Raw genomic sequence first — 21078 nt, 5'->3', positions numbered from 1 at the left:
GGACTGTCTCTATGTGTTGCCAACTTGTACTTCCCAAGCGCTTAGTACAGTGCTCTTCACACAGTAAGCGCTCAATAAATACGATTGATGGATGATGATGGATGAGCCACAAACTGGAAGCCGGGGAGATTGGCCCCTGAACACCCAACAGCTCAAGGACAAGAAAACCCTCTTGATTGAGTGCACCAGCAGGAACCTGGCTCCCAGTGACCCCAAAAACTTCACTGCAGATTTCTACTTCTACAGAGGTACACTGAACCACAACGTGGAGAACTGGGACTTTTCAGATTGAATCAATCACTGGTATCCATCTAAATGCAGATCACTAGATTGGATCCAATTAATCAATCACTGGTATTTATTGAGCACTTACTGTGTGCAGAGCACTATACGGGAGAGTACAATACAAAAGAGTAAGTATAGTTGACCCCTGCCCACAAGGAGCTTTCAGACTAGAGAGGGAGACAGATGTTAAAATAAATTACACATGAATATGTACAGAAGTGCTGTGGGGCTGAGGAAGGAGTGAGTGCAGCATGGCATAGTGGAAAGAGAATGGGCTTGGGAGTCGGAGGATGTGAGTTCTAATCCCAGCTCCGCCACATGTCTGCTGTGTGGGCAAGTGCCTCAGTTACCTCATCTGGAAAATGGGGATTAAGACTTTGAGCCCCATGTGGAACACAGACTGTGTCGAACCTGATTATCTTGTATCTCCCCTGCACTTAGAAGAGTGTCTGTCATCGAGTGAGCGCTCAACAAATACCACAATTATCATAACTTATGGGGAACAGAAGCAAGTACAAAGACGATGCAGAAGCCTCAGTCAGGGAAGGCCTCTTGGAGGAGACCTGATTTTTGATTTAAGTATTGAAAAGATATCAACTAAGAGCAGTCTGAAATTTTCCAAGCCAGAAACAGACCTTGCAATCTATCGGAGGACAAGTATTACCAAAGACACAATAGACAACAGAAACAGAATGTAAATACAAGTGGTAAAAAACAAAGTAAAGAGATGAATAACGAAGGCGCTATCGGCATGAGTGCTAAGGTACCGGTGAGTGAAATCATCAGGAAAGATGGGATCAGTCAGGGAAACCCTACTGGAGGTAGAGGCTTAGAGCAGGGGCCTCGGAGTCAGAGGACTTGGGTTCTAATCCTGGATCTGCCACCCATCTGCTGTGTGATATTGGCCAAGTCACTTATATTCTCTGGGCCATTCCCTCATCTGCAAAAGTGGAATTCAATCCCTGTTCTCCTTCCTACTTAGACTGTGAGTTCCATGTGTGACCTGATTATCTTGTATCTTACCCCAGACTTTAATACGGTGGGTGGCACAAAGTAAGTGCTTACCAATACCACAATTATTATAATTATTATTAGTAGTATTATAAGGCTCTGAAGGTGAAGAGGGTTGTGATTTGGTAGACTGAGTGGAGAGGAAGTTCCATGAAAGGAAAAGGATGCCACAAAAGTGACTGGACAGACCCCCCCAAATTTCTCTGTTCTACATAAAGACCTGACAAAGGGAATCTGACCCGATCTGCAAGCTAAAAGCGTCCATTTGCCCGAGAACTTCATCAAGAACCTCTGCCTATTCCCTGATGGTAAGGTCACGTCAAAGTTGAAGGGGATGGGCCACGAGCAGAGGAAAATAAAGATGAGTAAATCCCATAAGGACTTGGACCATGCCTTTAGCTCTACTGAATTCTCCCAACCTCTGATTAAAGTGCTCTGCACAGGGTAGGAGCTCAATAAATGCTGAATCCTACATCGCCTAATCGGAGGATACCACAAGGGACCTGGATGATGGTGTCAGAACCCACTCCAAATCCCCCGGGGAAATACACTTGACTACAAACCTCTCCTAGAGCCCCTGAGGTAGCCATCCAGGTGCTGCTGTCTCCTCACTCCTGGGCTCTTGGGATTCACACCCAGGACAATATAGAGGTGACTGGGAACTGCTTCTCAGTTCAGTGCTATGGACTGACCACAAGCCTGAAACCAACTGACACGCTATCGGATCACATGCCAGAACCAAACTGAGGCTTCAGACCAGCCTGCAGCACACACTTTCTTCAGCAACACAGAGCTGAAAGCTATACTAAATCCTGCTACAGAGACAGATCATGTTTGATAATGCATGAATAAAGCAGAAAACTGAAGATGTTTGGCCATTTGACGTGACTTGTCTCCCTCGTTTCAGTGTCAGATCCTGGAGGGTAGGGTGTGTGTCTTAATACTGCTGTATGTTCCCAATAAATGCTGTTGATTAGTTGTTACGGATGATGATGACGATTAATGAGAAAGACGGGTTAGTCTACTGGATTCTCAGGAAGATGGCAGCAAGGCAACAAAATCAGGATGAAATGTAAGTCCACAAAAGTATTGCAGGATCAAACCTTCCACATGGCTGCAAAGCCTGGACATTTTACAGATGTCACCCCCAGTTTCTCAAAGTTTCATTACTTTCAACTACAAGCCACTCCCAACAGCAGATGGCAAGACAGGATCACCAGCAGCCAAGTCCTGACCCGAGTCGATTTTCTGGGACTTTGGCAACGTTCGTTCCAACACAGCCCGCCTGGGCGAGACAAGTAGAGAGGACGGATGGACACACCAAAGAGGTGCTGGATGAGGAGTCAAAATGACACATATGCAAGCGGGCAGGACAGAGGGACTGTTTAGCGATATGGTGAAGCAAAGGGCAGGAAAAATGCAACCCAGCAGAAAGATTGCTGGGAGACGATTGAAGCGGCAGCGGGGCATTGGCAGCCTGGCTTGTGGCAATTGGGAGAGGGGCAGCTTCTCAAACAGAAGCTTCGGGGACAGTAAGCGGCAGAGTGACCAACGACGCTAAACAGAGCAATTAGCAAATGCATCAATGCAGCAAGGAATGGTCCTTAGCATGCCCACACTGGGAAGTGAATTGCTGTTCGCCCGTGAGTCTTGGACATTGCACCTGCTTGCATAGATAAGTTCTTACTGTCCAAAGTAACATCTTCCACCTCAAAAAACAGCTACTGGCATGCATTTGTTTTTACGCGTGTGTGTGTGTGTGTGTGTGTGTGTGTGTGTGTGTGTGTCTGTCTGTCTGTCTGTCTGTCTGTCTGTCTGTCTCTCTCCCCTTGGCAGTTCGTCTCCTTTCCAGGATGGAGCTATGTGTATCTCTAACTCTGGGACACTCTACTTTTTCTCTCTTTCTAATTCTCTTCTCTCCCTCTTTCTCTCTCTCCCCCTCTCCCTTTCTCTACCTCTCTCCTTCTTTCTCTCTATCTCTCCCCCTGCCCTCCTCCCTCTCTCCCTGAATGAATCTAGGCATGTGTCTAGCCCTGGGAGTTTCTATGTGTCTATGTCTCTATGACTGGTTCCTGGGCATCTCTCTGTGCACCTGCCCTCCTGGGAGCCTGCAAGTTTCTGCCCACTACCTGTCAGGGTGCACCTGAGCCCCTTAATTTCTGGGCGCATCCAGAACCGTGGATGTGTGCTTCTCTCTCGAGTCTTTGCTGAGTTTACCCTTACCCTTTCAAGGCCTCTGCAGATTTCGCTGTCTCTTTCTCTCCCTTTTTAAATCTGAACAGGCAGCAGTCTGCCCCCACCGACCCCACGGACTCTGTATTTCCCTGCCATTCTGCTCACAGGGCTAGTTCCCTCCGGATTTTGTTAACCACGCTTGCAAAGGTATACAGAGATGGCTGGGAATAAACCTACACACCAGCAGGCGGGTAGCTTTACTGGTACATATGGAGACAGAAATCTCCTACAGGTCATGTAAGCGAGCCAAACGTCCTACTTCAGGTTAAAATGTGTTTCCTTTAAGGGAATAGGGGAGGGGGATAGGGTTAAGGACCTACAGAAATTAAGTGTTCTCAAGGTTAACCTCTACTTCCCGTGTGCACAATGCATCTTGCCTGTTTATCTGTTTTACACACTATGCCATCTGCACATGGACACAGCCTGGATACATACTCAAATACATCTCTCAGCATACCAACTGAAAATCTATCCAAAGATAACATGCATTGTCTGATCCAAGGGGGTGGTGTCAATCGCAGTACCTTCATTTTAGGTACTATGCTTATCCTGGCCGAAGAAAAAAAATTGAAAACCAGTTCTCGATCTTATGTTTCATTAGCTTGAGACTATAGAGAAAGGCTGCTTAATGTTGATTAAACCGGATGAGCTCTATGAATGATTAAAAACGTCTTTGCCAACCTCGTATTGTGAGCTTGCTATATAACTGGGAATTCATTTCCTTGTCTCGCTGGAAACGCCGAAACTCATCAGCTGCTTCCCGCACCATAGTGACAGCCAAGACAAATCCCTATTAGAAACAAAACGACACATATAAGATGTTTGCCAAAGTGGAACTTTTTCTTTTACAGCAATAAGGAATACGGAGAAATACATTTCTTTCTCTACTTTAATCTACTTAGATGATTTCTCACAACTTCCTTTGACTTTGGCTATTGTGTAAATAAATGTATCGAACAGGAAGGTAGAAAGGCTGAGTCCCAAAATCAAGCTACTAAACAGTGTTGTTTTCAATTCTTAGCGTGTCAAGGGAAGTAAAAAACGCTTCTCGTGATATATGCACTTGAGGCTAAACGTCTGGAAATAATTAGTAATCAAAAGAAAAAGAAATGAACAATCTTCAATAAACTCATGGATTGTATTTATGCTATGCCGGCATCCAACCAAATTAATTATGCCCGGTAAAAAAAAATCTTATAATTAATTTATGTACTTAAGCATTTCTGTCATAACAAAAGATTTCCTCAGGCATAAACAACAATTTCACATATCTGGAGACCTAAACCTCATGAATTTACTAAAACAATTCAGTATTATTCAACAGAAACTGAAGGGTAGGTGTGGATATAATAATAATAATAATAATTGTGGCATTTATTAAGCACTTCTTACATGCTAAACACTGGGGTAGATATAAAGTTATCAGACTGAATAAAAGTCCCTTTCCTAAAAGGGGCTCACAATCTAAAATCCCCATTTTAAACATGGGGAAACTGAGGCCCGGGGAGATTAAGTAATTTGCCCCAGGTCCCAGGGCAGGCCAGGGGTGGAATTGGGGCTCAGACCCAGGTCTCCTTACCTTCACATTTTAGAAGGTGAAAAAATTGAACCGGTTACTTATGGTTTCACTTTTTTTTCTAAGAATTTTGCTGGAAGGTCCAACTCTTCAACCATCGGGAAGAGATGCCCAAATTCAGCCGTCTCCACACCCACTGGCCACTAAACTGGGTCGATGACAGTCCCCACCTGAGTTGGGCGCAATCCAGGAGTGGCACTATTCTGGCCCAAGACTCCAAGGATGGTCCCTGAAACACACATAGGGCCTCAAACCTGCAAAGGGCCTTTCTGAATACTCACAATAAAAGTGCCCTAGATCTGAGCGTTACACTTCAGACTTATCGGTCGGCACACGCCAAGGAAAATTTCTCGTTGAGGCAATTCAGAACTGCATTTGAAAATGCACTGCTTTAGCACGCTAAATCTTTCTCCGCAATCATTGGGTGGAGGCACAAAAATGTCGGTTCGAAACCTGACCTACCATGCGTTTAAATGCACCCTGATGGCTACTGTCTCGATTCGTTTATCCTCCATGGCACTGACCACTGGAATACAGAGAACTTTTGAGGTGGATTCTCCTCGGGTTCAGGGAGGGAAGAAACGATTCTCAGTCAACCAGGGGACTTTCATCCAGACCAAGCGGGGAGAGGGAGGGGACAGAGGAAGGATTCTCTGTTGGCTCGTTTTGCCCTCTTGTCTCCCCCCCTTCTGGACTGTGAGCCCGCTGCGGGCAGGGATTGGCTCTCTTTGTTGCTGAATGGTCCTTCCCCAGCGCTTAGCACAGTGCTCTGCGGACAGTAAGCGCTCACTAAATACCACTGAATGAATGAATGCCTGTTGGCTCGTTTTGCCCTCGTCTCCCCCCTTCTGGGCTGTGAGCCCGTTGTTAACCCCCACCACCCCCGGGCCCCATATTGATGGCCAGTTGTTTGGACTTCCCCGGCACTTAGCACAGTGCTCTGCGCATTGTAAGCGCTCAATAAATACCACTGAATGAATGAATGCCTGTTGGCTCGTTCTGCTCTCTTGTCCCTCCCTTTCTGGACTGTGAGCCCGCTGTGGGCAGGGATGGCTCTCTTTGTTGCTGAATGGTCCTTCCCCAGCGCTCAGCACAGTGCTCTGCGCACAATAAGCACTCGCTAAATACCACTGAATGAATGAATGCCTGTTGGCTCGTTTTGCCCTCTTGTCTCCCCCACTTCTGGACTGTGAACCCGCTGTGGGCAGGGGTTATCTCTCTTTGTTTCTGAATTGTACTTCCCAAGAGCTTAGTACAGTGCTCTGCACACAGTAAGCGCTCAATAAATACCAACGAATGAATGAATGAATGTGATCCCCCCAGCGCCAGGCATGAGGACGGTCCATCCTGGCTGCTGCTGCTCGACTTCCCACAAAATCTCCTTCATATATACCCCTGCCCCTCAGCCAAGGTGGAGCGGAGCAAAGAGACACCAAGGCAGCTGCAGTCCAAGATGTTTTTCTCCCCCAGACCGAAGGGAAGGCTACACAGCAGCAGGAATGCTCTGCTTTCTCATGCGTCTCTTCTCCTGATTCTCAGATCAACTTGGAGGAATGGTCTCATTCAAACTCCATCTGCCTACTACCAGGGGATGAGAAGAGCATGCGGCACTGAAACGTCAGGGCCATATGATGTCAGTGTTTTGTTTCGGACCTCCACCTTTCCACCGCAAAACTGCTGAACAGAGTTGCACTTGAGCAAAATTACTCTTTGTGTTTCACCTTATCATCGGACAGAGGAATTCCGGAGCAGGCTGGTGGCATCAGAAAGGAGGAGAAGATAAAAACCTTAGAAAAGGGGTCTTGGCTCTCTTCACCCACCACCACCACCATCGCCTACCCCTCTCCCTCTGCCTCTTCCTCCCCCTAAGCTCATCTTCTTACAGTAATGCCTCACTGTCCATTCTCCTTTCTCTGATCCGTTGCCCACACCATTATTCCCCCTACGAAGGCCAACCTGCCCTTTTCAAATCTGCCCGACCACAGCCCTCATCTTCAAAGCCCCTCTCTAGATGGCCTTCTCAGCTAAGGCCCTTGGTCATGTCATCCTGACGGCCACCTTCAGCACTTAGGTATGGAGTGATTTACATACTCCATTTATTTAATCTTCTTTGCTCTTACCCTTATCAATTGAATCCTCCTGTTTCCTCTGTATGTACGCAATTTATGCCTGCTGTCGTCCCCCCACTGTCAGATTTAAGCTCCTCAAAGGCAGAGGCTATGTTTTTTATTTTTATTGTACTCTCCCAAGTGCCTAGTATAGTGCTCTGCACTCAGAAGTCACTTAATAAATACTACTGCATGAGAGAATGAATGCATAATCCACAAACTGAAAAACTAGCCCCTAAATAACCAACATTTGGTGGTAATTAAGATAGCAAACCATCTGACTTTCTTGCTTCAATAAATGAGCAAAAAGTTCAAGTATGAAGCTTCTCTCCTAAGCCTACTATAAAGATGGGTTGAGAAAATGTCTTGTAATCTTTAAAGCCAATGATAATCCAACTTAAAAAAATCCAAGCGAGGCCCTGTGGTTCGCTCTGTCAGCGTCCTGCAAAGTCATCTGGCTGCCCCTCGGCATTTACCTCAGTTAACTTCCTGCTTGGCAGGTGCTTTTGGCACAGGATACAAACCTATAAATTGGTTTTTTTTTTAAATTAATGCCTGTCTCTCCCTCTAGACTACAAACTTCCTGGTAGGCAGGGGACAGGTCTACCAACTCTGTTGTACTGTACTCTTCCAAGCGCTCAAGTCGGTGCTCAGCAAAGGATGGGGAGTCAGAAGTCTGGGTTCTAATCCAAGCTCTGCCACTTGCTTGGGCAAGTAACTTAACTTTTCTGCCTCAGACAAATACGGGCCAAATACCTGGTCTCTATATACCTATAAGACAGTGAGATCACGTCTTGCCTATCCTGTATCATCATCATCACCAACGGCACTTATTGAGCATTTATTACATGCAGAGCACTGCATTAAACGCTTGGGAGAGTTGGCAGACACATTCCCCTCTCACAGTGAACTTACAGTCTACAAGGGGTGACGGGTATTAATATAAATAACTTACATTATATAATTCATAGATATGTAGTCTACCCCAATGCTTGTCACATAGTAAATGCTTAACAGATACACTTATTACTATTGTTTATGATATTAGTAATATTACAATTATTATTATTATTATTATAGCAGCACTTGGTCAAATCATAAGGAGAAACACTGCTCAATTTAAGAAAACATGCAATGTGGAAATGAGCAAAGTATGGCTATACAGTTGACACAAGTTGAAAGGATTTTTTATTATTATTATTAATTTTTTTTTTTTTTTTTTTTTTTTTTTTTTACCAGAGGAGCCCAGTAGGTGTAGAGATAGCCAATTTTCAGTGCCGGCACAAACTGGGAACAGGATACAACCAGGAAATAGAGATTCAAGAAAAACTTGAATTGTTCATACAAAACCTGAAAAGTAGACAAAAACAGAGAGAAAATAAATGAAAAGCGTCAGGTTACAACAACTCAAAATGGCTTTTATGACTGATCGTTTAAAGAAATCAGTGTCCAGGCTCCAACTCGAACAACATCACAGTGTGTGTATGTTCCCATGCAAATGTTGTTTGCTCATTTGTTAATGAGCTTTTCCTAGTTGCATCAGCTCAAATTTACTCTAGACTGTTCGAAAATGCAAATACTCTGGTGGGCTTCAAGAGCGTTAGGGAGCCCACGGTGGGAATCTTGACGTGAAAAGGAATTCTTGCTTTTCTTTTGTGATCAACTTTTTGCACCGCCCACGAAGCCCTTCAACCCCAAGGCTTTTCCTAGGAGTTGAAACATCTCGTTTCACCTGGTTCAGCAGGAGGAATGCAAGAATTCGAACTGATGGGGGGAGACGAAGGCAGCCTATAGTGGGTGACGGCTGAGAGGAGACGCCACAATCCCACTGAAGGTGGGAGGCATCACCAAGTCTCTGAGGGAGCAGGAACTGGGCCAAGGGGAGAAGGAAAAAACAGGGCTCCTGTCCTGCTTCCCAAACCTTTGCTGAAAGCTAATAGCATCACTTGATGTCACAGTATACTCTCCCAAGCACTTAGTGCAGTGCTCTGCTCCCAGGAATCAAACACCAGATTGATTTGATTGATTGAGCAGGGAATGGGCATGTCTGAATGGCTTTTCTGCTCCTCCCTCTTCCCCTCAGCACATCACCTGCATCCAGCTCCCAGGTCTCTGCTTCTCCAAGGACACCCTTCCAAATCCCGACCCCCTTTTGATGGGTGTCACCATGCCTCGGTTACCTACTCTCTTTTCCTCTTTCTTCTTATCTATATATCTGTATATCTACCTATCTATCTTATCTTTCTTCTTATCTATTCTTATCTTCTTATCTTAGCTCTGTGGCCTTCTCTCCCTCTGGACTATAAGCTCCTTGAAGATAGGGCTCACATCTACTAGCTCTATGCAATTCTCCCAAGAGGTTAGCACAATGCTTTGCACACAAACAGGTGCTCAATAAAGAGTACTGATGAACTGATTGTACAGTCAGAACAGGGCCATATGGGAAGGATGGAAACCTTAGATTTCTCTTCCAGGCTGCCACTGAATTCTGAATTCTATCACTACTCTTCAAACCATGGTTGTAACAACATGAATGATTTCATCTCAGAAAGAGGAATAAGTACTGCAAGTACATAATAATTAGATAAGGGAAGCAGCGTGGCCTAGTGGAAAGGGCATGGGCTTGGGAGTCAGAGGTTGTGGGTTCTAATCCCGGCTCTGCAACTTCATCATCATCAATCGTATTTATTGAGCGCTTACTGTGTGCAGAGCACTGTACTAAGCGCTTGGGAAGTACAAGTTGGCAACACATAGAGACAGTCCCTACCCAACAGTGGGCTCACAGTCTAAAAGCCACTTGTCAGCTGTGTGACTTTGGGCAAGTCATTTAACTTCTCTGTGCCTCAGTTGACTCATCTGTAAAATGTGAGCCCCACATGGGACAACCTGATAACCTTGTATCTACCCCAGCGCTCAGAACAGTGCTTGGCACATGGTAGTGCTTAACAAATACCATTATTATTATTATTATTATTATTATTATTATTAATCCAAGTAAAAAATGAAAGGCATCTTAAAGGATACCAATGAGAAGAATTTAAACCACAAAACACCTACAACATACCTTTATATAAAACTTTATGTTTAAGGTTAAGAAATACCATCATTATTATTATTTTTGTTTGTCTGTTTTGGATTTTTTTATGGTATCTGTTATGCCAGGCTCTGTACTAAATGCTGGAGTAGATGAACACCATCTGGGACCCACATGCAGTTCACAGTCTTAATTCCCATTTTATAGATGAGGCAACTGAGGCACAGGGAAGTTAAATGACTTGCCCAAGGCCGCAGACAAGTAGCAGGGTAAGGATTAGGACCCAGGTTCTTCTGGCTCTCAGGCCTGTGCTCCGTCACTAGTCCATGCTGCTACTTCCTAGTTGTACCACCACACATCTGGAAACAAATTTGCATCACAGTAAAGTCTGAACTCTCAGAAAACTTAAAATAGCCTAGAAGGCCACTGAAATTTTATTTACTAAACTCCTGGAAAACCATGAGGTTCCAACTGAAGCTAAAAATGAGCGGGACTCATATATCGTCCGTAAATAGAATTCTAATAGAGCCCTCTGCAATTACAGCTAATCTCAAGACTGGAGCCCAACTTGGAGGTGGAATGCTGCTTCCTCTGAGAAATGATAAGGTGTGGAAATTTCAACGCAAAAGGTTAAATACTTATTGCTGGCTTGTGCGTTCTGCTAATATCAGCCTTCCCGAGGAAAGTTATTTACATTATTATACAGTAGTGTGTTTGACTGAAATTACTGTGCTGCATTGATGATGTTTATATTCATAATAAACCATGTTCAATTTCTGTCTAAAATGTTTGGAATGATTTTATAAATGAATCTCAGCAGGATGGGAAGTGCTCGTTCTCCCCCCACTGATTCCTCTACAATCCCAGTTAGCATAAATTATATCTATTAGCAATTCAAAAAATTGCCATTCACACTAAAAATGGAATCGAATGCCTACTGTGCAATTACCAGGCATTTGAAAAATACTTCGGTTCGTTTCGGGGGTGAAGGATGGATCGGAGAGTGAATTCTCCAGGAGGAGATCCGGCTGGCAGGCAGGGCGACCGGCCTTCCGTTCACACATCAACAGGTTTGCGGTGCCACCAGGCCCGACTAAGCGAGTAGCTGTAATCTGCTCCGAAGAGGCTTAACCACAGCAATCGATGCTTTACTGTATACTTAATGAACTTTGTGACCTTTAGGAAAATGTACAATGCTTAACCAATCTGTGCGTATTTAATAATTTAAACCGAGGGAGGAAACAGTGGCCTGGTTCAATAAAGATGAGAATATTTATCTGCCTGAAAGACAGTTGACATTTTATTGCCCTGACAAAAGATCAGTCTTTTAATTATGGAGCCATTAGTTTTTGTGTGTTTTAATAAAGAAGCATATTAGATATCAAGCATTTGCCGGCTATTGGACGGATGGGGAAAAAAAAAATCAATGCTCAATATAAAGTCAGTGTGATTATTTAAATTAAAACGTAAAGGACAAAGCAGCTCGGAATTGAGGCTGGCCGAACAGGACAGCGGCTCAAACAAAAACCTGTGGTGAGGAAAAATAAACTCCAGCACCAGACGATGCCTGTTCTTCTAGACAGAGATAATGAATCTTAGTGCTTTGCACATAGTAAGCACTTAATAAATGCCATTATTATTATTACTTTATTTTGTCCCGGGATGAGTTCGGGAGGGGGGATAAAAAAAATAACCCATAAAAATGATGGGAAAACTCAAGCATTGTCCACATTTTTGAAGTTCCTATAATTTCTGCATAGAATAAACAGAGAAGATGAAAGCTGCATAGAAACAGTCCAATAAAAATGTAACATTTTCCTCAAAAAATTAGTACTGCCTCCAAAATCATAGTGCAAAAAACCAGAAGCACACGGGATTGGAAAAGGGGACGGAACCAATCCACCAAACCGTGTATAACCTCCATCCAGGGATTGCAAGCACGCACCTGCCCCAAACGTGCTTGAGAGGAGTCAGCCTTCTGTGAAATGGAATTTCAGGCAGTTTTCTTGTGCCTGGTATCACTGTAATTCTTTACCGAATAATTTCCATGGTAGGGAATTTAGACTTGGCTTTTTACTACAGTTAGCCTTCACATCAGGCTGTTGGCGTCTCCAACCGCCCAGACCTACACTGCATTGCAAACAGAAGTCCAAGAACATGACATACCTGCTGCTAAACCATGAAAGGGGGGTCAGGGAGCTCTACCCCCAAGAGCTGCAAGTGGTTTAGGGAGTTTTTGTCCCCGGTGCAGCCAAGGGCTTGGGAAGCTCTACCCCTGAAACCTTCAGAATCTAACACATTTTGGGAAACCAAGAGACTTACAAAAGAGAGTTTGGTATGAAATCAACTAGTCAAGAGTAGAAACCACCACTGCCCACTGGCTTGACTCTGAAGTCACAAAACCCCTGGGCACTCTTTAAGGACAGCAAATTCCCAGACCCCTTCTGTTCACCCACCTCCAAGAAATCATGGATAGTCTTACCCCGGGTATAAAGGTAAATACATTGTACTTTTGATTTTTTATAGCATTTCTAGGGTATTTTTCTTCGCATTTTTCAGGACATCCGAGCCAGACGGTACGGGCTTTCAGTTCTTTCTTTCTTCGGCAAATATTTATGAGCCAGTCACAGCAACTGAATAGAACAAAGATGATTATTTTGAGTATTTGTGAAGCAGGCAATATTATGCATTTACCTGTACAAAAGGCAATACTACACAGAGAACCAATATTGATTGTTTCTGGATTTAGTGAGGGTGCGGATGACCGTCTAACGTTAAGCCTTGCATGTTAAAACACTATATAAATTTCTATCTGCCATCAAAATACTAGACGATATTTACATTTTTAGATCTCCGTAATGGCTTCAGAAACCTCAGGGAAATGATCTTCCCCGCAATGCTCTCTTATTGACAAATTCCAACCATTAATAAACGGTAACATTCAATGTTTTATGTATTGGGGGTGGGAAAGGGAGAAAGGGCCATAGATTATTGGAAAGTCTCAATACACCACAGAGTAATAAAGGGTCGACAGATTCCAGCTCATCCAGCTCACTCGGCCCTCTCCTCTAGGAGGGTCTCATTTTCCCCACCTATTAGGGAAAAAGAAAAATCACTTCTCTTTCTAGCTGCACCAACACTTTAAGTATTCTGACTAAATTGGGGAGCGCCCTATTTGGCAAGGAGGAAGAGAGAGGGCAGGGAGCCCCGGGATAGACAGGCTTAGCTGGTGCTTTGACTTTAGATGTGCTCGGAGCTACTAAAATCTACAAGCTAAAGCTAAAGACACAGTCTTCCTGGCTAGGTGTTCAGGTTAGATCACCTTCCCTCCTTCCTGTTCCATCAGTGACAAAATACTACAGACTATACCAAAGCTGCATATTTTTTATAGTATTTGTTAAGAGCTTATGTTGTGCCAGGCACCGTTCTAAGCACTGGGCTAAATACTGGCTAATCAGATTGGATCCAGTCAGTGTCCCACATGGGGCTCACAGTCTTAATCCCTATTTTACAGATGAGGTAACATCAGAAAGTCTTGCAAAGATCAGCAGATAATTCTCAATATGAGACTGTCTCCTCTTGGTGTAATGTTCTGTTGGACATAAAGGAGTAGCATGAGAAAGCAGGATTTATAAAAAGTATATACTTTGGCTCCTTGTAGTGAATTCAGTGAACCATGAAAATACACAGAACAATCAAATACATGTAACGATTTAAAAAGCAAACTAATTTTTTTAAAAAAACACCTCATTGTCAATGACTGGCAAGGATTATTGTCCTCAAGAAAATTTTTGGTTGAAAGAGTGCAAAATATCTCCCTCTGAATTGTTTTTTGAAAGCACTGTCACATATATTTAGTATAATAATTATTATAATCATCGTCATGGTATTTGTTAAGCACTTACTATGAGCCAAGCACTGAGGTAGATACAAGATAATCAGGTTGAACACGGTCCCTGCCCCACATGGTGTTTCCAATCTTAGGAGCAGGGAGGAGGATTCAGTCCCATTTTACAGGTAACAGATACAGAGAAGTTGAGTGACTTGCCCAAGGTCTCACAGCAGGCAAATGGTGGAGCTAAGATTAGAACACAGGTCCTCCGACTCCCAGGACCCTACTCTTTCTACTAGGTCACACTGCTTCTCATGAACTTAGGCATAATTTATCCAGTGACCTTTAGGTACAACACAATTTCACCTGGCTGCGGTGGGATGGTATGTGAACTTCCTGTTGTTAAAGGAAGCCTTTTCATTATTTTAAACGTAGATGGGCTTCACCCCTCCCCAGCAACAGTGCTGAGCAATGGAGAGGATACAGTGACATGTTTCCCGTGTCAGATTTCGGTAATAGAGCTAGTTTAAAAACAGGATTTCATTGGGAAATTTAGTTCTTTCTCAGGTTCCATTTTGGGGGGAAGAAGTAGAAAACAGCATGGCCTAGTGGAAACTCAATTATTACTATTTTATGTGGGAATTTTGAAACACTTTTGATATAACTTGAAAAATCCCGTCTTTCCTCTTTTTCTTTTCTCCTGATTTGTGCCTCTATCTTCTCCCTGAAGTCTTTCAGTATACATTCATGTGTGTGCCTTCACCCAGCACAGACACACACACACACACACAAATATAACACCCTCCTCCACCCGCATTCCTCCAACCAGTGTTCATCACCCCACAGACTCTCCCAGGGCAGCTGAGTGATTGAGCAGAGCTGGAGAAGCAGCGTGGCTCAGTGGAAAAGAGCCCGGGCTCTGGAGTCAGAGGTCATGGGTTTGAATCCCGGCTCCGCCAACTGTCAGCTGTGTGACTTTGGGCAAGTCACTTAACTTCTCTGTGCCCCAGTTCCCTCATCTGTAAAATGGGGAGTAAGATTGTGAGCCCCCTGTGGGACAACCTGATCACCTTGTAACTTCCCCAGCACTTAGAACAGTGCTTTGCACATAGTAAGTGCTTAATAAATGTCATTATTATTATTATTATTATTCTTACGCCCGGCCGTTGTGTAATTTTGCCTCCAGTAACCCAGGAGAAGAGGACCTTCCCCGCTGACCCTCAGCCCCATGTAGGGGGTTCAGGCAGGGGAAGGGGTGAAAGTGTATGGTGCTCTTTGATTGTAGGAGAGATGCTGGGGGTGACACTGGTCCCCAAAAGGCAGTGCCCAGGGGGCAATCTTTGACAACGTAGGAGGTTAGTCATTGTGATGGAACTGGAAATTCTGCCACAAACTGGAAAGTCATCGGCACTAGCAAGGGCAGGTTCAGTGGTCCCAAACTGGAAAGGCCCTGCTTCACTCTGGACTTCTGGCACACTAGCAGAGGCCTAAGCCTCCTCTTGGCACTCCCCAAAGCCCCTCTGTCCATCACTCTGGCCTATTGTAACCTTTCAAAGTGACCAAACTAGGAGTCAGAAGGACCTGGAATCTCACTCCTGCTCCGCCACTTGTCTGCTGTGCGATCCTGGGTCTCAGTTATCTCATCTGTAAAACGGGGATTAAGACTGTGAGCCCCATGTGGGACAGGGACTGTGTCCAAACTGAATAGCTTGAATCTACCCTAGGGCTTAGGACAGTGACTGGCACACAGTAAGCATTTAACAAATACCATTTTTTTAAAAAAAACACACAGGAAGCAAGGATGATATGAAGCAACCTTCACTGAAGAACACTCATTTCCCTTCAAATGCAACCAGGGGAGCAAAAATCCACTGGGAATGCTTCAGATTTAAATAATTAAATTAATGATTTAATCATTAAGTAAAAAATGAAAACCTCTAACTGCAGTCAAATGAATTGATCCAAAGGTATTTTGACCACTCCCCCCAAAAAAACAAAAGTCTGAGAACACTAAATATTTTCCAAAACAGGAATGAATCACCACTGTTATGACTCTTATATCTTCATGAAAAAATTGTCTTTCATCTGGTCAAGTGCCAAATTTAAACCTCGCATTGGGTCAAGCGCCAAATTCAAATCTCACCTAACTTTGCAATCTAATGCCACAAGTTGTTCTTTTCTTTCCTTTCATCTCATATGCTAAACTATCTGTGCTTTTTGCTGAACTTCACTTCAAGCAATCAGGCAAAAGCTTCACGTTATGGGCAACGGACAGTCATTCCTGAGAGGGTTTGAGGGCAGCCAAAATGGCAAAAAAAAAAAAACAAATAAAATACGGAAAGAAAGAAAAATCCCCTTTCCTCCCTCCAACACTGAAGGTACTGTAATTATTGTATTCGACAGGTAGTTTTAGTAGCAAGGCCAAAAGTAACACAGTAATCACGTCGTTCTTAAAAGATTGGCATTTTCCCATGCTTCTGAATGACAAGTGGGTCGCAGATTAATTGAAAGTGGACCGGCCATTTTAGAAATCCAGATTAACCCCAGCAACTGATATCCCCTTCACTTCATGTGGAAATACCATTTAACGGCACCATTTTCTGAGGGACAAAGTGGTTTTTGATAACAAGTGGAATGTAAATCTCATGAGAAAGTCATCAGCCCCGCCTAAAGAACCCCAGAGTATTAATATGCGTGCGTTATGATTTCTCAAGTTCATGGGGAAAATGAGCTTAGGGGTTTGTCCATCTATCTCTGATTTGAACAGAAACTCTTTTCTGTCAGCTTTAAAGCACTCAAACAGCTCTCCCCCTCCTTCCTACCTTACCTAGCTAATTTCCTACTACCAGCCAGCTCGCTCCCTTTGTTCCTCTAATTGCCAGCCTACTTACTGTACCTTGATCTTACGTGCCTGTTGTCCTCTTGCCCACATCCTTCCACTGGCCTGGACCACCCTCACCCTTCACATCTGACAGACCAACATTCTCTCCAATCAATCAATCAATCAATCGTATTTATTGAGCGCTTACTGTGTGCAGAGCACTGTACTAAGCGCTTGGGAAGTACAAGTTGGCAACATATAGAGACAGTCCCTACCCAACAGTGGGCTCACAGTCTAAAAGTCTCCACCTTCAAAGCCCTACTAAAATCACATCTCCACCAAGAGGCCTACAGAAGCAGCGTGACTTGGTAGAAAGAGCAAGGGTTGGGAGTCAGAGGTCACAGGTTCCAATTCTGGCTCCGTCACGTGTCAGCTGTGAGACTTTGGGCAAGTCACTTAACTTCTCTGTGCCTCAGGTCCTCCTCTGTAAAATGGGGATTAAGACTGTGAGCCCCACGTGGGACAACCTGATGACCTTGTATCTACCCCAGCACTTAGAACAGTGCTTTGCACTTAGTAAGTGCTTAACAAATATCATTATTATTATTATTATTACCCTGATTAACCTCTCATTTTCCCACTGTATTCACTCTCCCCTTTGCATGATCATCGCCTATGTACTGGGAGCTCTATCCCTTGAGCACTTTGAATATTCAGCCCACCCAGTCCCACAGCACTTACGTCCATATCCTTTTACTCTACCATTTCCCTCACCTGTAATTTATTTTCATTGATCTTCCCCTCTGGCCTCTGAGTTCCTTGTGGGCAGGGAACACGTCTACCAACTCTGTTGTACTGTACTCTCCCAAGCGCTCAGTACAGTGCTCTGCACACAGTAAGTCCTTGATAAATACCACTGATTGATCAGAGGTTAGACATCAACTGCTTAAGAAGTATGACCATTTCTTCGGGAATTTTACTGCCCACCTGTGTCACCTCATTCAGCAAAGCCCTAAGAGCACGCCTGAGTGAGTCAATCTCGAGCAATCCTTGGAAAGATGGTAAGTTGAGGGGAAAGGCCCAGAAGAAGGATACAAAGCAGCAGCCACCTTGGAGTTGAGAGTTTAGAAGCCCTAATGGGAGCTGCTTCTGATTTTAAAGTCTCAAGTAGCACTGAACAATGAAAGCCTTTTTTTTTTAATTTAAAAAAAAGGGGGGGGGGATTAATTTACATTGAAGACCCAGCAAAACTCAAAGCTGAGAACAGCCAACTCAATGGGGCTTGGACCCTTGCCAGTTATTTTATGAGGAGGAAAAATTTTAAATGGTGCCCACCAGCTTTAACCTCCTTTAAAGCCCTGAAAGTCAGGTTAAAACCGAAAAGGAACATTTTAATCTTCCTGCTGCTCAAAGAAAATAATAGGATACAACAAGATTGCTTTGGGTTTTGCTTCTTTTTTGGCATTCTGAGATGAGTAGACAGTGTTTCTTTTTATGGCCAAAAGGCAAGGGCTAGTTCATGGTCAGAAAAAGAAGACTGACTACAAGCCTAAATAACACAAAACTCGTAATTTATTCAAGTTTTGCAAAAGTCGTGACAGCCGCATGTGACTGGGAGCTTTTCCTGTTTGTACCTGGAGGCGAGCTCCTGGTGGCAGGCAGAGGCAGGGTTCAAAACAGGCCTCCCTACCCCTTACAAGGGCAAACTCGTTCAAGCAAGGTGGCCTGAGAGGAAGATCAGGAGGCTGGGAGGCAGGAATCTGGGGTGCTAATCCCAACTCGATGGTATTTATTGAGCGCTTACTCTGTGGTGCTTGGGATAATAAAACAGAGTTGGCAGGCCCGAAGAGAAGGAGAAGCAGCGTGGCTTAGTGGATAGAGCCCAGTCCTGGAAGTGAGAAGGACCTGGATTCTAATCCCAGCTCCGCCACTCATCATCATCATCATCAATCGTATTTATTGAGCGCTTACTGTGTGCAGAGCACTGTACTAAGCGCTTGGGAAGTACAAATTGGCAACATCTAGAGACGGTCCCTACCCAACAGTGGGCTCACAGTCTAAAAGGGGGAGACAGAGAACAAAACCAAACATACTAACAAAATAAAATAAATAGAATAGATATGTACAAGTAAAATAAATAAATAGAGTAATAAATATGTAAAAACATATATACATATATACAAGTGCTGTGGGGAAGGGAAGGAGGTAAGATGGGTGGATGGAGAGGGGGACGAGGGGGAGAGGAAGGAAGGGGCTCAGAGTGGGAAGGCCTCCTGGAGGAGGTGAGCTCGTCTGCTCTGTGAACTTGGGCAGGTCATTTCACTTCTCTGTGACTCAGTTACCTCATCTGTAAAATGGGGACTAAGACTGTGAGCCCCATGTGGGACACGGACTGGGTCCAACCTGATTATCTTGCATCTACCCCAGTGCTAAGAACCTGGAACATAGTAAACGCTTAGGATATATTTTAAAAACAAAAAACAAAAGTTCCCTGCCCAAAACAATCTTACAGTCTAGAGAGGGAGGCAGATATTAATGTAAATAATATATAAATATATATAATTTAAAGATCTATCCCTAATGCTGTGAAGATGATGGGGCAAATATCAAATGCCCAAAGGTCACAGAATCCAAATGCATACAGGATTCACAAGGGAGAGGGAGCTGGACCTCAATCGGGGAAGGCCCAGCTAATTCACCTAATTTCTGTAGGTCTCAGTTTCTTCATCTGAAAAATGGGAATAAGATACCTGCTCTTCCTCTCTCAGATCGTGATCCCTATGTGGGACAGGGACTGCATCTAGTGCAACTAACTTGCATCTCCCCCAGGGTAAATAGTAGGGGCTTAAGAAATACTATCACCACCATAACACCGGTTTACCTTAAGCTCCTGGTCAATTTGTTGAAAATATATTTACTGTGGAGGCTGATATGTTTCTGCTGGGAGAATTTAGGGAAAATACTTAATATACCAGGAAATGCAGCAATGCTAGATCCAAGGCCTTGGTTCACTGTCTACATTCAGGAAACACCTCAGGTTTTTCCAGGATTTTTGACGGGCATAATAGGTGTAAATGAAAGGGGACCGGATGGGAACTTTATAAATGGCAGAAGGGTAACCAGAACTAATTCTATCTTGTATTCACTCCAGGTCCATCAATCCCCTGCACTTTTTAACCTTTAGAATTGATATGTTAACTCCTTATCAGTTAATGAATTTACTTTTCCTTTGCCCTGACATTAGTCAGAGGCGTGCAGTGCCCGCGCTGTCGCTTCTGCTCCCGCTTCCCCAGCTACCTGTGAAAGAGTATTTCTCCCTCGTCCCCTAATGTGAGCCGGAGAGACAAATGGGAAGTATTTATATAGCCAACACCATTATGCATGTGAACGCCAGCAGTGCGGGGGGTGGGAGTGGGGGGGGGGCGGACGAGGCAGCGGCGCACGGCTAACCTGGTGCAGAGGAATTTCCAGCCACCGCACACGAACCACTCCAGACCTCTTTTTCTCCGCGTCACCCTGGCCCTCGGCAGGGTGTGGTAATCGCTCTCGTCGTTTTCGAAGCCTTCTTCGGACATCATCAGGGGCATCTCGTCCAAATGGGCAGATTCATCTTCCAGCTGGTATCTGGTTAAGGAAAGAAAGGCGTCGGTGAGGCGGGGGGCCTTCCGCGGGGAAGCAGTTCTGGCTCCACGAGGCCCGGGGAGGTCCGGTTCAGGGAGTCACCCAGGAATCCTTTCATCACCCTTTGTCCCCCCTACCTGTTGAATCCCGGGAATGGAATGGATTTTGTACGTATTTGTACATATTTGTTACTCTATTTATTTATTTATTTATTTTACTTGTACATATCTATTCTATTTATTTTATTTTGTTAGTGTGTTTGGTTTTGTTCTCTGTCTCCCCCTTTTAGACTGTGAGCCCACTGTTGGGTAGGGACTGTCTCTATATGTTGCCAACTTGCACTTCCTAAGCGCTTAGTACAGTGCTCTGCACACAGTAAGTGCTCAATAAATACAATTGATGATGATGATGATGATGACAGCCCTTTCACTGGGCGCAATGCTGGGGGCATCGCAGAACCACCCGGGCTCTCACACGCTGTCAGTGTCTCGGGGGCCTGAGAGTCGCCTCCAAGAAGTTTTCCCCTGATTAAGCCCTCCTCTCCTCTTCTCCCAC

General features: G+C 44.3%; 1 protein-coding gene across 5 annotated transcripts in view; it reads right to left on the bottom strand.

The window, feature by feature from the left end:
- The window catches only part of ATP9B (ATPase phospholipid transporting 9B (putative)), a 211259-nt gene that overhangs the window by 163853 nt on the left and 26328 nt on the right, over nt 1-21078 (bottom strand). For all 5 annotated transcript variants that reach the window (XM_038771100.1, XM_038771101.1, XM_038771103.1 and 2 more), the window contains exons 2-5: nt 20353-20526; nt 12732-12882; nt 8452-8565; nt 4213-4321 (exon numbers count right to left, since the gene is read on the bottom strand). In XM_038771100.1, coding sequence (XP_038627028.1) covers nt 4213-4321; nt 8452-8565; nt 12732-12882; nt 20353-20526 — 548 coding nt within the window. The remainder of the gene's footprint in view (nt 1-4212; nt 4322-8451; nt 8566-12731; nt 12883-20352; nt 20527-21078) is intronic.

The sequence above is a fragment of the Tachyglossus aculeatus genome, chromosome X2, assembly GCF_015852505.1.
Source record: "Tachyglossus aculeatus isolate mTacAcu1 chromosome X2, mTacAcu1.pri, whole genome shotgun sequence".
Taxonomy (NCBI): Eukaryota; Metazoa; Chordata; class Mammalia; order Monotremata; family Tachyglossidae; genus Tachyglossus; species Tachyglossus aculeatus.
The sequence above is the reverse complement of the archived record's forward strand: the minus strand, read 5'-3'. Positions and strand labels throughout refer to the sequence as shown.